This window comes from Sinohyriopsis cumingii, chromosome 1, assembly GCF_028554795.1.
Source record: "Sinohyriopsis cumingii isolate HCF-2022 chromosome 1, ASM2855479v2, whole genome shotgun sequence".
NCBI classification, from domain to species: domain Eukaryota; kingdom Metazoa; phylum Mollusca; class Bivalvia; order Unionida; family Unionidae; genus Sinohyriopsis; species Sinohyriopsis cumingii.
Genome location: NC_142961.1, coordinates 20829268 through 20842402, shown reverse-complemented (window position 1 = coordinate 20842402; position 13135 = coordinate 20829268). Strand labels below are relative to the sequence as shown.

Below are 13135 nucleotides of genomic sequence, written 5' to 3'. Positions count from 1 at the left end.
AAGAAAATCAAATCAGGTCATCTACATGTACATGTAACCATACCTAGAAAATCAAATCAGGTCATTTACATGTACATGTAACCATACCTAGAAAATCTAATCAGGTCATCTACATGTACATGTAACCATACCTAGAAAATCAAATCAGGTCATCTACATGTACATGTAACCATACATAAAAAATCTAATCAGGTCATCTACATGTACATGTAACCATACCTAGAAAATCTATTCAGGTCATCTACATGTACAGGTAACCATACATAAAAAATCTAATCAGGTCATCTACATGTACATGTAACCATACCTAGAAAATCTAATCAGGTCATCTACATGTACATGTAACCATACCTAGAAAATCTGATCAGGTCATCTACATGTACATGTAACCATACCTAGAAAATCTAATCAGGTCATCTATATGTACATGTAATCATACCTAGAAAATCTAATCAGGTCATCTACATGTACATGTAACCATACCTAGAAAATCTAATCAGGTCATCTACATGTACATGTGACCATACCTAGAAAATCTATTCAGGTCATCTACATGTACAGGTAACCATACCTGGAGAATTTAATTTGTCTACCTCACAGGGTTTTTGTTTCACTGCACTAAAATGGTCTCAAAAAATGAAGAGAAAAAAAGAAAAGTTGTAACGACCTGAAAACTGAGTCAGGTCATCAATAAAAGTTGCAACATTTACACAGTAATGTTTACAAAAGCAGTAACTGTGTAAATGAAATGCATGTGGCTGGCTGTCAGTGATGCAGAAAATATCTCATACACATGTGATGAAAGAACTGTACTACATGTCCAACAGCTATCAACAATACTACAAGACATTTTGCAGTGTGTAAATACTTTTCTTTAGTTGAGTTTGGTGATGGGAAGAAGAAAAAGGTTAAATGCAACATGTGCCAACTGGAGCTCTCATACAGTAAGGGAAGTACTGGCAGAATGGCAAATCATCTCTAGTTTAAACATGTATCACATACAAAAATCTTGGAAGTGGTGACATGTTTCAAAACATTGCAGTAATGTGCACATTTCTTAACCCCAAAGATAAATCTCCCTTTTAAGGCAAAGCGAAATAACACACTCCCAAAAACCCATCCTGTCTGCTGATTAATAAATGTTTATCATTCAAGCAACATTAACTCCTTCGGACAGCATCATAAACTCCACTCCTACTCATTCAAGTAAGCAGACTAACCAGACAGGGTGTACATTCTCTTGTTCAAGTAAGCAGACTAACCAGACAGGGTGTACATTCTCTTGTTCAAGTAAGCAGACTAACCAGACAGGGTGTACATTCTCTTGTTCAAGTAAGCAGACTAACCAGACAGGGTGTACCTTCTCTTGTTCAAGAGGAAGACTAACCAGACAGGGTGTACATTCTCTTGTTCAAGTAAGCAGACTAACCAGACAGGGTGTACATTCTCTTGTTCAAGAGGAAGACTAGAATCAGGATGATATGGCTTCCATCTCAGGGGACTATTCTGTGGGAGATGATTGTTCTGTTGTAGTTCCAGATTCGGTTGAAGTTAAAGTACAATTATATGCTTCCTAATCCATCAAAAGTGCAGAGCTTTAAGTGGAAATCCACAAATTATCCATTCATTTCAAAATTTTAATTTTATTTCACTTTAAAGTTTAGCACAAGATCTAAGAATGATCTTAAATTTACTGAATGGGCCTGAATAAGACACTTTTTATTTACTTTACAAGAATTATAACTTTCGTTGGAATTGTACTGAATCAAACAATTTGTAACAACTCTAAAGTCCTAAAGTAAAAGTTTAACCAGATCCAGTATTTTCCCTTTAGTTTCCTATATTCCATGCAAATATCATTTGCTTGTTTGTCAATTTAAATAATCATGAAAATATTTCTCCTGCATACAATTTCATTTGCATGCTCTTTTGAAGTTTTATATAGCTGTAGTAACATTTTTAAATCAGTGTTAAATGGGAATCTGCTTCAAAATACAGATAACCCATGTTGTTATAGCAACACTCTTATGTTTGCTTCAAAATACAGATAACCCATGTTGTTATAGCAGACACTCTTTATGTTTGCTTCAAAATACAGATAACCCATGTTGTTATAGCAGACACTCTTATGTTTGCTTCAAAATACAGATAACCCATGTTGTTATAGCAGACACTCTTATGTTTGCTACAGGGACAGGGGGAAAATTAAATTCATTGTTTGTTATCTCCCCCAGTAGTACATCGGGGATTATGCAAATGTTAAGGAAGTTCATCTCCTTACATCATTGATTGTTTCATCATGTATGTATATGCAGCAAAATCTCAACAATTCTATGGATGCTTTACCTAAATTGTCCAATATATTCAACAAAGACATGTATTATAAACTGAATCCTGTCATATTATGATGTAAATGACCTACATCCAAAAAAAGAATGTCAAGGTCAACAAGATACAGTTTTCATATTGACAGTGGCTTACATATAAATGGCTGTCAGCTATAAGCCTGATGTGCAGATTGGAAGGAGGGACTGAGTCTCATACTGATTCGATTTAATATCGTAGTTTCAATTACTGTATTCCATGTACATATTGAAAATTATTGTATTCTGCGTACAAACATTTTGGTAAACATTACAGCCTTAGTCATCAACAGATGTTTTCCAAATTTAAATGTGTCTATGTCCAGTGCTTTAATTTTTGCCTATTTATACTTGTGCTGATCAGTAAGTTTGTTAGCTGATTTTAATAGTGTAAAAATAACTGAGAGTTTATGATACTTGCAAAGAGTGGACTAAAGTATTTTCAACTCCATGTTGTGATATACCAACCATGTCATTGACGAGGTTATCTGCCATCCTTTTCTCTTGATCAAGCTCTCTCTCATGCTGTTTTATTGTATCCTCTCTCCTGATGAAGAAAAAGAACATATTTTAAGGAAAAATAAGGAAGATGCAATTTTGCAAACTTTTGCATTTGTCTGTTGGTGTACAAGACAAAGAAGGAGGAAAGGAGATTTCAACCTTTATAAACAAGGCATGCATGTAAATCAGTAAATATAAACAAGGCATGTGTGTAAGTCAGTAAATAGTAAACAAGGCATGTGTGTAAGTCAGTAAATAGTAAACAAGGCATGTGTGTAAGTCAGTAAACAGTAAACAAGGCATGTGAGTAAGTCAGTAAATAGTAAACAAGGCATGTGTGTAAGTCAGTAAATAGTAAACAAGGCATGTGGGTAAGTCAGTAAATAGTAAACAAGGCATGTGTGTAAGTCAGTAAACAGTAAACAAGGCATGTGTGTAAGTCAGTAAACAGTAAACAAGGCATATGTGTAAGTCAGTAAATAGTAAACAAGGCATGTGTGTACGTCAGTAAATAGTAAACAAGGCATGTGTGTAAGTCAGTAAACAGTAAACAAGGCATGTGTGTAAGTCAGTAAACAGTAAACAAGGCATGTGTGTAAGTCAGTAAATAGTTGTTGCTGTTGTTGTTGTTGTTTCTTAATGCCATTTTTCAGCACACGATAGGCTATACATGGCAGCCAGTATTAATGGTGGAGAAAGAACCTGGGAAATCCCCAGAAAGAACCACCGACCCTCGAGAAACTACTGGCAAGTTTTCTCACATACCCACATTGGCCGAATCCGAGACTCGAACCCACACAGACAGAGGTGAGATGGCAGTGATCCGTAACGGAGAGCGCTTTAGACCACTCGGCCACTTGGGGCCCCCAGTAAATAGTAAACAAGGCATGTGTGTAAGTCAGTAAACAGTAAACAAGGCATGTGTGTAAGTCAGTAAATAGTAAGCGAGGCATGTGTGTAAGTCAGTAAATATAAACAAGGCAAGTGTGTAAGTCAGTAAACAGTAAACAAGGCAAGTGTGTAAGTCAGTAAACAGTAAACAAGGAATGTGTGTAAGTCAGTAAATATAAACAAAGCAAGTGTGTAAGTCAGTAAACAGCAAACAAGGAATGTGTGTAAGTCAGTAAATATAAACAAGGCAAGTGTGTAAGTCAGTAAATAGTAAACAAGGCATGTGTGTAAGTCAGTACATAGGAATCTTATTAATTTCATATTTATGTGATTTCAAATTACAGATTTTTAATTGGCCAGTGTGCCAAAAAATAGCCATCCTAACTGACAGAATGTATGAACAGATAGATGCACTTGGTGAAGGATAAAATTAAGTGTTCTGGGGTTATCTTTATTGATCTTTATATAAAAATAATTAAAAACTAGATAAACATTTCAATTACTTACTGCTTTTTCACTTCAAAAAGTTCTTCAATTTTTTTGGCTTCTCTTTCATTCTGGGACTTCAACTATATGAAAAAACAAAATGCAAAGTGAATTAATATAATCTGCTCATGAATAAGATGTGTATGTTTTTGCAATGGAACACCAGATGCATTTATGCTTTTGATTTTGCTTACACATCACACTCTATGCTAACACGAGTACTTCAAACAGCAAATGATACCCTATCAATATAAGGTTAGTTGTTGCTTTGCAGTATCCATTGAGTACATATGAAAATACACTTACATACCAGGTCAATCTTCACACAACTGGGATTTATTTCTGTCCTAAACTTTTCCAAGAAGTGAAAGGTTATTCTGTATGAAAATACACATGTATAATCATAACTAAAGATAAACAGTCTACCTTTTCTGGAAAAAAAAGTTATGCACTTTTTAGTATCACTGATCCTAAAGCAGGGATCCTGAAATACCTGTATTTACTGCACAGGACCTGAAATACCTGTATTTACTGGGCAGGACCAGCAGATTAATTGTATTTACTGGACAGGACTGGCAGATTACCTGTATTTACTGGACAGGACCTGAAATACCTGTATTTACTAGACAGGACTGGCAGATTTTTGACAGTTTTGGACCAGCACATACTAAGCAAATGGACATCATATTCACAGAATATGTTAAATAGCAATATATAAAACTAACTTTCAATCATTTATTCATTAAATACCTTAACAAAGTTGAATTCAAAAGGTTACTATGTCCAGTTTACGCAATGTTTATTTGTCAGACAATCAATAAAGGTGTTATAAATTAAGCTAGAATCAAAAGTAACTAATTCTAGTTTACACAATGTTTACTTGTCAGACAATCAATAAAGGTTTTATAGACTAAATTGGAATCAAGAGTGACTAATTCTAGTTTTACACACTGCTTCTTTGTTAGTCAATCCACAGAGGTGTTGCCGACTAAACTTGATGCAGTCCAACTACCCGATGGCTATAATGCTGACATCTAGCTGGTTAAACAGGGGTAGAGAAGGGCAACTTGATCCTTTAGTGAAAAACAAAAGTGTGGCAAATTTCAAAGTTCAGCCTCCCATTAAAGATCTTTGTTTGCTATTCAAAAACTGTTGTTTTATATAAAAAAAAATTGATAAGTATGTATACAGCATTAGATGAGACAATACAAAATAATTATAGTTTTGCTGTTTGAAAAAGCACTACTCACAATGTCAAAGATTAAACAAAAATACAGATGCAAACTGTAACACAGGTAAAAATGCTTGAACTGGATCAAAAGAATTTGATGCTCTGTTGACAGCCTTGATGAACTTTTGAAAAATAAATCTTACTGGTATTGGTATAAAAAATTGATCCAATTCCAGCAGTCAGGAGTGGAAGGGAAATCAAAACAGACAAATATATCAACAAAACAAAAAGAATATTTTTGCCAGGCTGATCATATTAGTCAGTGAAAGTTTGCCATTGTGCAAAAGTGGAAATGTCATGATTAGTGATAGGAGCACTGTGTAAATATATTTTGCTAAAAGAACATGCTCCATCCCCAAGAATCAATAAACTGAGTTATTTCTGGGCCTAAAATGAGCAAATGTACTACATTTCACAATTTACTTTTATCTAAAACTTAAGTTTTCATCCAGAAATGAAATGAATGAGAAAGATAACATTTTTTTGCATCAGTGACTTTTGACAAAGGAGCTACTGACCCCAAAATTAATAGGGTTCTTTTGGGGGCTAAGAGTAGCAAATGAACTAAATTTCATTGAAATCTTTTTTTTTGGAACTTAAGTTCTCATCCAGAAACAAAATGCATTGGCTGTCTTTGTTTTTACCAACAGTGACCCCAAATCAATAGTGTTCTTCATTGGGCCATGGGAAAATGTGTACCAAAATGCACTGAAATCTCACCAGAATTTAATTTATCATCTAGAAATCTAAATAGATGCCCACCCACATAGCAAACCAGGGCAGAGCATGGTAAGCCATAATACCCTGCAACTTTCATTGGCACAGTATAACAATTGGCAATGGAGAACATCCATCTTTAAAGCCATCATCAAAGCTAGTCACTAACAAAAAAAAGCTTTATTTTCATCCACATATCTATGAAAATATATGATTACTGACATTTGGCAAGAATAGGACTTCATGATTATTAATAATGTCATTGTCATTACAGTTATTTTGTAGCAAAGCAGGAAATAATTTCACCTTTACAATTCTCAGTACAATTTATGACAGGTACTATGTTATAGTGTTCCAGAAAACTGGTGTCTCACCTGCTTAATTGAATTAATGTACCCTGCCTATATCTGACTTGCAAACACAAAACAATTACTAATGCCATCAACACAGTGATACCTATATATCACACTGATACCTATTGTCTCACAGTGATACCTATGTCTCACCATGTCCATTTAGGCAAGATAATATGTTTGGGACCCAAAATAATGGAAAATTATGGGCAATGCAACCTGTTTGCCAGAGCCTATGTTTGTTCAAGTTCAATTTTCTGTCTGGCTGGGAAATATTTTGACACTGAAAGTATTCAAGGTAACAGTAATGACTATTATATAAATTTACTTACATCCTTGAGATCAAATTCAACATCTTGGATATCCTCATCTGTAGTTAGTTTATCCACCAGCTGTAAACATAATAGAATAATTTAATAAATGATAGGATATCAACCAGCTGTAAAGATAATAGAACAATTTAATAAATGATAGGATATCCACCAGCTGTAAACATAATAGAACAATTTAATAAATGATAGGATATCCACCAGCTGTAAACATAATAGCATAATTTAATAAATGATAGGATATCCACCAGCTGTAAACATAATAGAACAATTTAATAAATGATTGGATATCCACAAGCTGTAAACATAATAGCATAATTTAATAAATGATAGGATATCCACCTGCTGTAAACATAATAGAATAATTTAATAAATGATAGGATATCCACAAGCTGTAAACATAATAGCATAATTTAATACATGATAGGATATCAACCAGCTGTAAAGATAATAGAACAATTTAATAAATGATAGGATATCCACCAGCTGTAAACATAATAGAACAATTTAATAAATGATAGGATATCCACAAGCTGTAAACATAATAGAATAATTTAATAAATGATAGGATATCCACAAGCTGTAAACATAATAGAATAATTTAATAAATGATAGGATATCCACCTGCTGTAAACATAATAGAACAATTTAATAAATGATTGGATATCCACAAGCTGTAAACATAACAGAATAATTTAATAAATGATACAATATCCACCAGCTGTAAACATAATAGCATAATTTAATAAATGATAGGATATCCACCTGCTGTAAACATAATAGAATAATTTAATAAATGATAGGATATCCACAAGCTGTAAACATAATAGAATAATTTAATAAATGATACGATATCCACCTGCTGTAAACATAATAGAACAATTTAATAAATGATACGATATCCACCAGCTGTAAACATAATAGCATAATTTAATAAATGATAGGATATCCACAAGCTGTAAACATAATAGAACAATTTAATAAATGAATGGATATCCACAAGCTGTAAACATAATAGAATAATTTAATAAATGATACGATATCCACCAGCTGTAAACATAATAGCATAATTTAATAAATGATAGGATATCCACCAGCTGTAAACATAATAGAACAATTTAATAAATGATAGGATATCCACAAGCTGTAAACATAATAGAATAATTTAATAAATGATAGGATTTCCACCAGCTGTAAACATAATACAACAATTTAATAAATGATAGGATATCAACCAGCTGTAAACATAATAGAATAATTTAATAAATGATAGGATTTCAACCAGCTGTAAACATAATAAAACAATTTAATAAATGATAGGATATCCACAAGCTGTAAACATAATAAAATAATTTAATAAATGATAGGATATCCACCAGCTGTAAACATAATAGCATAATTTAATAAATGATAGGATATCCACCAGCTGTAAACATAGCAGAATAATTTAATAAATGATAGGATATCCACAAGCTGTAAACATAACAGAACAATTTAATAAATGATAGGATATCCACAAGCTGTAAACATAATAGAATAATTTAATACATGATAGGATATCAACCAGCTGTAAAGATAATAGAATAATTTAATAAATGATAGGATATCCACCAGCTGTAAACATAATAGAACAATTTAATAAATGATAGGATATCCACCAGCTGTAAACATAATAGAATAATTTAATACATGATAGGATATCCACAAGCTGTAAACATAATAGAACAATTTAATAAATGATAGGATATCCACAAGCTGTAAACATAATAGAACAATTTAATAAATGATAGGATATCCACCAGCTGTAAACAAAATAGAACAATTTAATAAATGATAGGATATCCACCAGCTGTAAACATAATAGAACAATTTAATAAATGATAGGATATCCACCAGCTGTTGATTTTATTTACTCACAACACCTATCACTGTTTCATGATACCAAATGCTCTAAAAGGCATGAAAGTCAGCATAAAAAGAAACAGATGAAAAGTCAACAACTGCATTATAATTATGAGCCATGGAAAACATTCTTGTACAATACAGCCATCTAAATGTTTTCCTTTTTTGTTTCTTGTACAATACAGCCATCTATGTTTTGTATGTTTGTTGGAACATGCTCATATGATAATAAAAAAACCTAAAGCTCTGCAAGATTTATCATTGTTTACTGACTACCATATTATCTCATGTTTAACATTGCTTACTACTATATTATCTCATGTTTATCATTGCTTATTACTATATTATCTCATGTTTATCATTGCTTACTACTATATTATCTCATGTTTATCATTGCTTACTATTATATTATCTCATGTTTATCATTGCTTACTACTATATTATCTCATGTTTATCATTGCTTACTACTATATTATCTCATGTTTAACATTGCTTACTACTATATTATCTCATGTTTATCATTGCTTACTACTATATTATCTCATGTTTATTATTGCTTACTTAGTACCATATTATTACATGTTTATTATTGCTCACTTATTACCATATTATCTCATGTTTTGTCACTGCTTACTTACAAGCATATTTTATCATTGTTTACTTATTACCATATTATCTCATGTTTTGTCATTGCTTACCTACTAGCATATTTTATCACTGTTTACTTACTACCATATTATATCATGTTTATCACTGCTTACTTAGTACCATATTATCTCATGTATAAAATGCATCATACTGCATACTGTGTTGATCTAATCTGCTGTTGTACAATACACCAGCTGATGAGGGTATATACTGCTAACTGACGTCATATGAATAATGAACAGTAATAATATTAAGTGCCACATACTGGCACATTAGGCGATGGCATATGCCATGAGATCATAAAACTCTGAGCTTGATTCTGAAACTGAGTTTCCACCATTAGCCAATTAGAAACAAACATTCAGAAGTAACATCATTTATGATTGGTTGAAACAAAATCTCAAGCTCAAACTCAAGCCAAAGTTATATGAATTCTAATCCAGGCTTGGAAACCACAACATTTCTGAGACTGAGATTGAGCTTGACATTTTGTGTCCGCTGATCACAAAGAACTTTACATTTGTAACATCACATTTAATTAGCTGAAGAACAAAACTCAGTCTCAGACTCAAAATGTTTCCTCAGATAGTGATATCTGAATATCATTCTTACTGCTTCATTTGCAGCAAGTGGAATCTCACAGAATTTTTAAATTCTTGCACACTGACTGTTCTGTGACTGCAGGGTCACTCCTGGAAATCATAAAACTTTTGAGTTTTGAGTTTGAGCATGAGATTTTATCAGCAAAACAAAATGAGCTTTACTTTTGTAATGCCATCTGTGATTGGTTAACAGTGAAGAGTGTATAGAGCTAATAAAATGTTGGCATAGTTGAATAGATATATAGCTAAAACAATGTTGGCATAGTTGAATAGATATATAGCTAAACAAATGTTGGCATAGTTGAATAGATATAAAGCTAATAATAATGTTGGCATAGTTGAATAGATATATAGCTAATAATAATGTTGGCATAGTTGAATAGATACATAGCTAATAAAATGTTGGCATAGTTGAATAGATAGATAGCTAATAAAATGTTGGCACAGTTGAATAGATATATAGCTAATAAAATGTTGGCACAGTTGAATAGATATATAGCTAATAAAATGTTGGCATAGTTGAATAGATATATAGCTAATAATAATGTTGGCATAGCTGAATAGATAGAAAGCTAATGAAATGTTGACATAGTTGAATAGATATATAGCTAATAAAATGTTGGCATAGTTGAATAGATATATAGCTAATAAAATGTTGGCATAGTTGAATAGATATATTCACCAAATTTCAATGACATTCAGATATTCTACATATGATTTTTCAATCTGGTGCTTTGACCCAAGTTCAAATTTTGCACTGGTCTGTGAGTACAGGGTCAGGCTGATTCCACAGTCACAAAACATTCTGTGCATAAAAATTATCTCTTGCTTATAGTTCTCAAATCTAAAAGAAATAACTGGAATTTATTTATGCAAGTGACATTTTCAGAACCAGCCAAACCATGCTTGTTTATCCTGTCATCTGAAACAAAAGCCTGAGCTCAATAAACATTTTATTTTCTGTTTAGGCTTTAATGCTTTTTTCTTTTGAATGCAGCAATATTCTTCATGGCTTAGCAAATCTTCTGTAGAAATTAGAGAACAATATGAATGATTTTCTTAGAAGCTACAATGCTTAGCAAATCTTCTGTAGAAATTAGAGAACAATATGAATGATTTTCTTAGAAGCTACAACGTTTAGCAAATCTTCTGTAGAAATTAGAGAACAATATGAATGATTTTCTTAGAAGCTACAACACTTAGCAAATCTTCTGTAGAAATTAGAGAAACAATATGAATGATTTTCTTAGAAGCTACAATGCTTAGCAAATCTTCTGTAGAAATTAGACAAACAATATGAATGATTTTCTAGGAAGCTACAACACTTAGCGAATCTTCTGTAGAAATTAGAGAAACAATATGAATGATTTTCTTAGAAGCTACAACGCTTAGCAAATCTTCTGTAGAAATTAGAGAAACAATATGAATGATTTTCTTAGAAGCTACAACAGGATTCAATAAGAAACTGATTGGCTCAATTAGTGTAGTGATACCTTTATAAATTCTAAGTATGTTTCTAAAATTTGGAATGTTGAGCCTTAGTTCAATTTTACTTGGTATTTTCATGATTACTGGGCCTGGTCTAACCATGTGTACATTAGACATGGTCAAATTGTGTGTGCATTATACATAGTCTAACTGTGTGTACATTTTTCATGGTCTAACTGTGTGTACATTATACATGAGCAAACACAGTAAACAGACTGCCAGGTCAAGATCCCAGAGTGAAAATAAAAACATCACTTAGTGTTAATGAAAACATCACTTACAGTGTTGTAATCACCGAGTTCCCCTTGTAGATCTTTAATTTCTGAAGCAAGAGATTCTGCCCTATTAAATCAAAAAGAAAATACTTTGAGTCAATGCATAGTTATGTGTTTTCCTCAAAAAAACCCATTTACTTGCATGCCAATGAGACATAAGCTAACATCTTTATCCCCAAGTTTCAGAAAATGTTTAATGCCTTTTCTATCTTCTATGTGCCCCCCCCCCCCAATAAAACATGAAATAAAATAAGAAATATTAGGGTTCTCACCTGGATTTTAAACCTTCAATTCTGTGTTTAACTGTCATCAATATACCAGGTACTAAACCCTCGATTTTCACACATATAATGCATTCCTAAGTAACTTTGTCAATGTTGAATTCGCTCTAGATGCAACAAAGCTAAAGGTACCAAAACAAAACATTTTTCAGCCAATACTTTATTTATTATGTTTCATAAAGAAAATTGTAAACATTTACTGAGTTAGAGTAAATGAGATGCATACAGAAAATACAAAATGGATAACAATCTTTAATCCATCCGTCAATGGGTAGCCAAATCTTCATCCCAGACAAAGAACATGTCAAATATACATAAAGGATTTAGGTAAGTCAAATATACATAAAGGATTTAGGTAAGTCAAATATACATAAAGGATTTAGGTAAGTCAAATATACATAAAAGATTTAGGTAAGTCAAATATACATAAAGGATTTAGGTAAGTCAAATATACGTAAAAGATTTGGGTAAGTCAAATATACATAAAAGATTTAGGTAAGTCAAATATACATAAAGGATTTAGGTAAGTCAAATATACATAAAGGATTTAGGTAAGTCAAATATAAATAAAAAGCAAAAATGTGCATCAATTGTTTTAGATGAAATTAAGAAAGCTTGCCAGTCAGATTTTTTAAAAACTTATGTCTAGAGAAATGCTAATTGTGATAATTACATCCATATGGGTGTTAGCTCTTTTTTTAATGAATTTTTGCAAGTTCACAAGCTGGATTTAATAAGAGTGGAATAATTCTGACTGAAAAACAAAATCAAACAATCAGCTAAACTGATAATTTTATTCTGATCATAAGAGATGAAAAGGTCCCCATTTTTTGCAGTTTTTGCCATGAAGATTTAACATCATGAAGACAATATACATGTGAGAAGTGAAATTTTGTGAAAACTTTGATACCAAACCTAATGAAAGTTTACCATAATACCCTGAATTGACCCAACTGTTAACAATTAAACACATTTGATATATTAATAATATTAATCTAAAAAAAGTCAATTATATGGAGGCTGGCTGAAGACATTCTGACTATACTAAGTAAATAATTAACATGATGC

General features: G+C 32.0%; 1 protein-coding gene across 1 annotated transcript in view; it reads right to left on the bottom strand.

The window, feature by feature from the left end:
* The window catches only part of LOC149806527 (intraflagellar transport protein 74 homolog), a 99509-nt gene that overhangs the window by 65804 nt on the left and 20570 nt on the right, over window positions 1-13135 (bottom strand). The window contains exons 8-11 of the mRNA XM_089954196.1: window positions 11793-11853; window positions 6875-6934; window positions 4263-4324; window positions 2832-2910 (exon numbers count right to left, since the gene is read on the bottom strand). Of these exons, the coding sequence (XP_089810322.1) occupies window positions 2832-2910; window positions 4263-4324; window positions 6875-6934; window positions 11793-11853 (262 nt within the window). The remainder of the gene's footprint in view (window positions 1-2831; window positions 2911-4262; window positions 4325-6874; window positions 6935-11792; window positions 11854-13135) is intronic.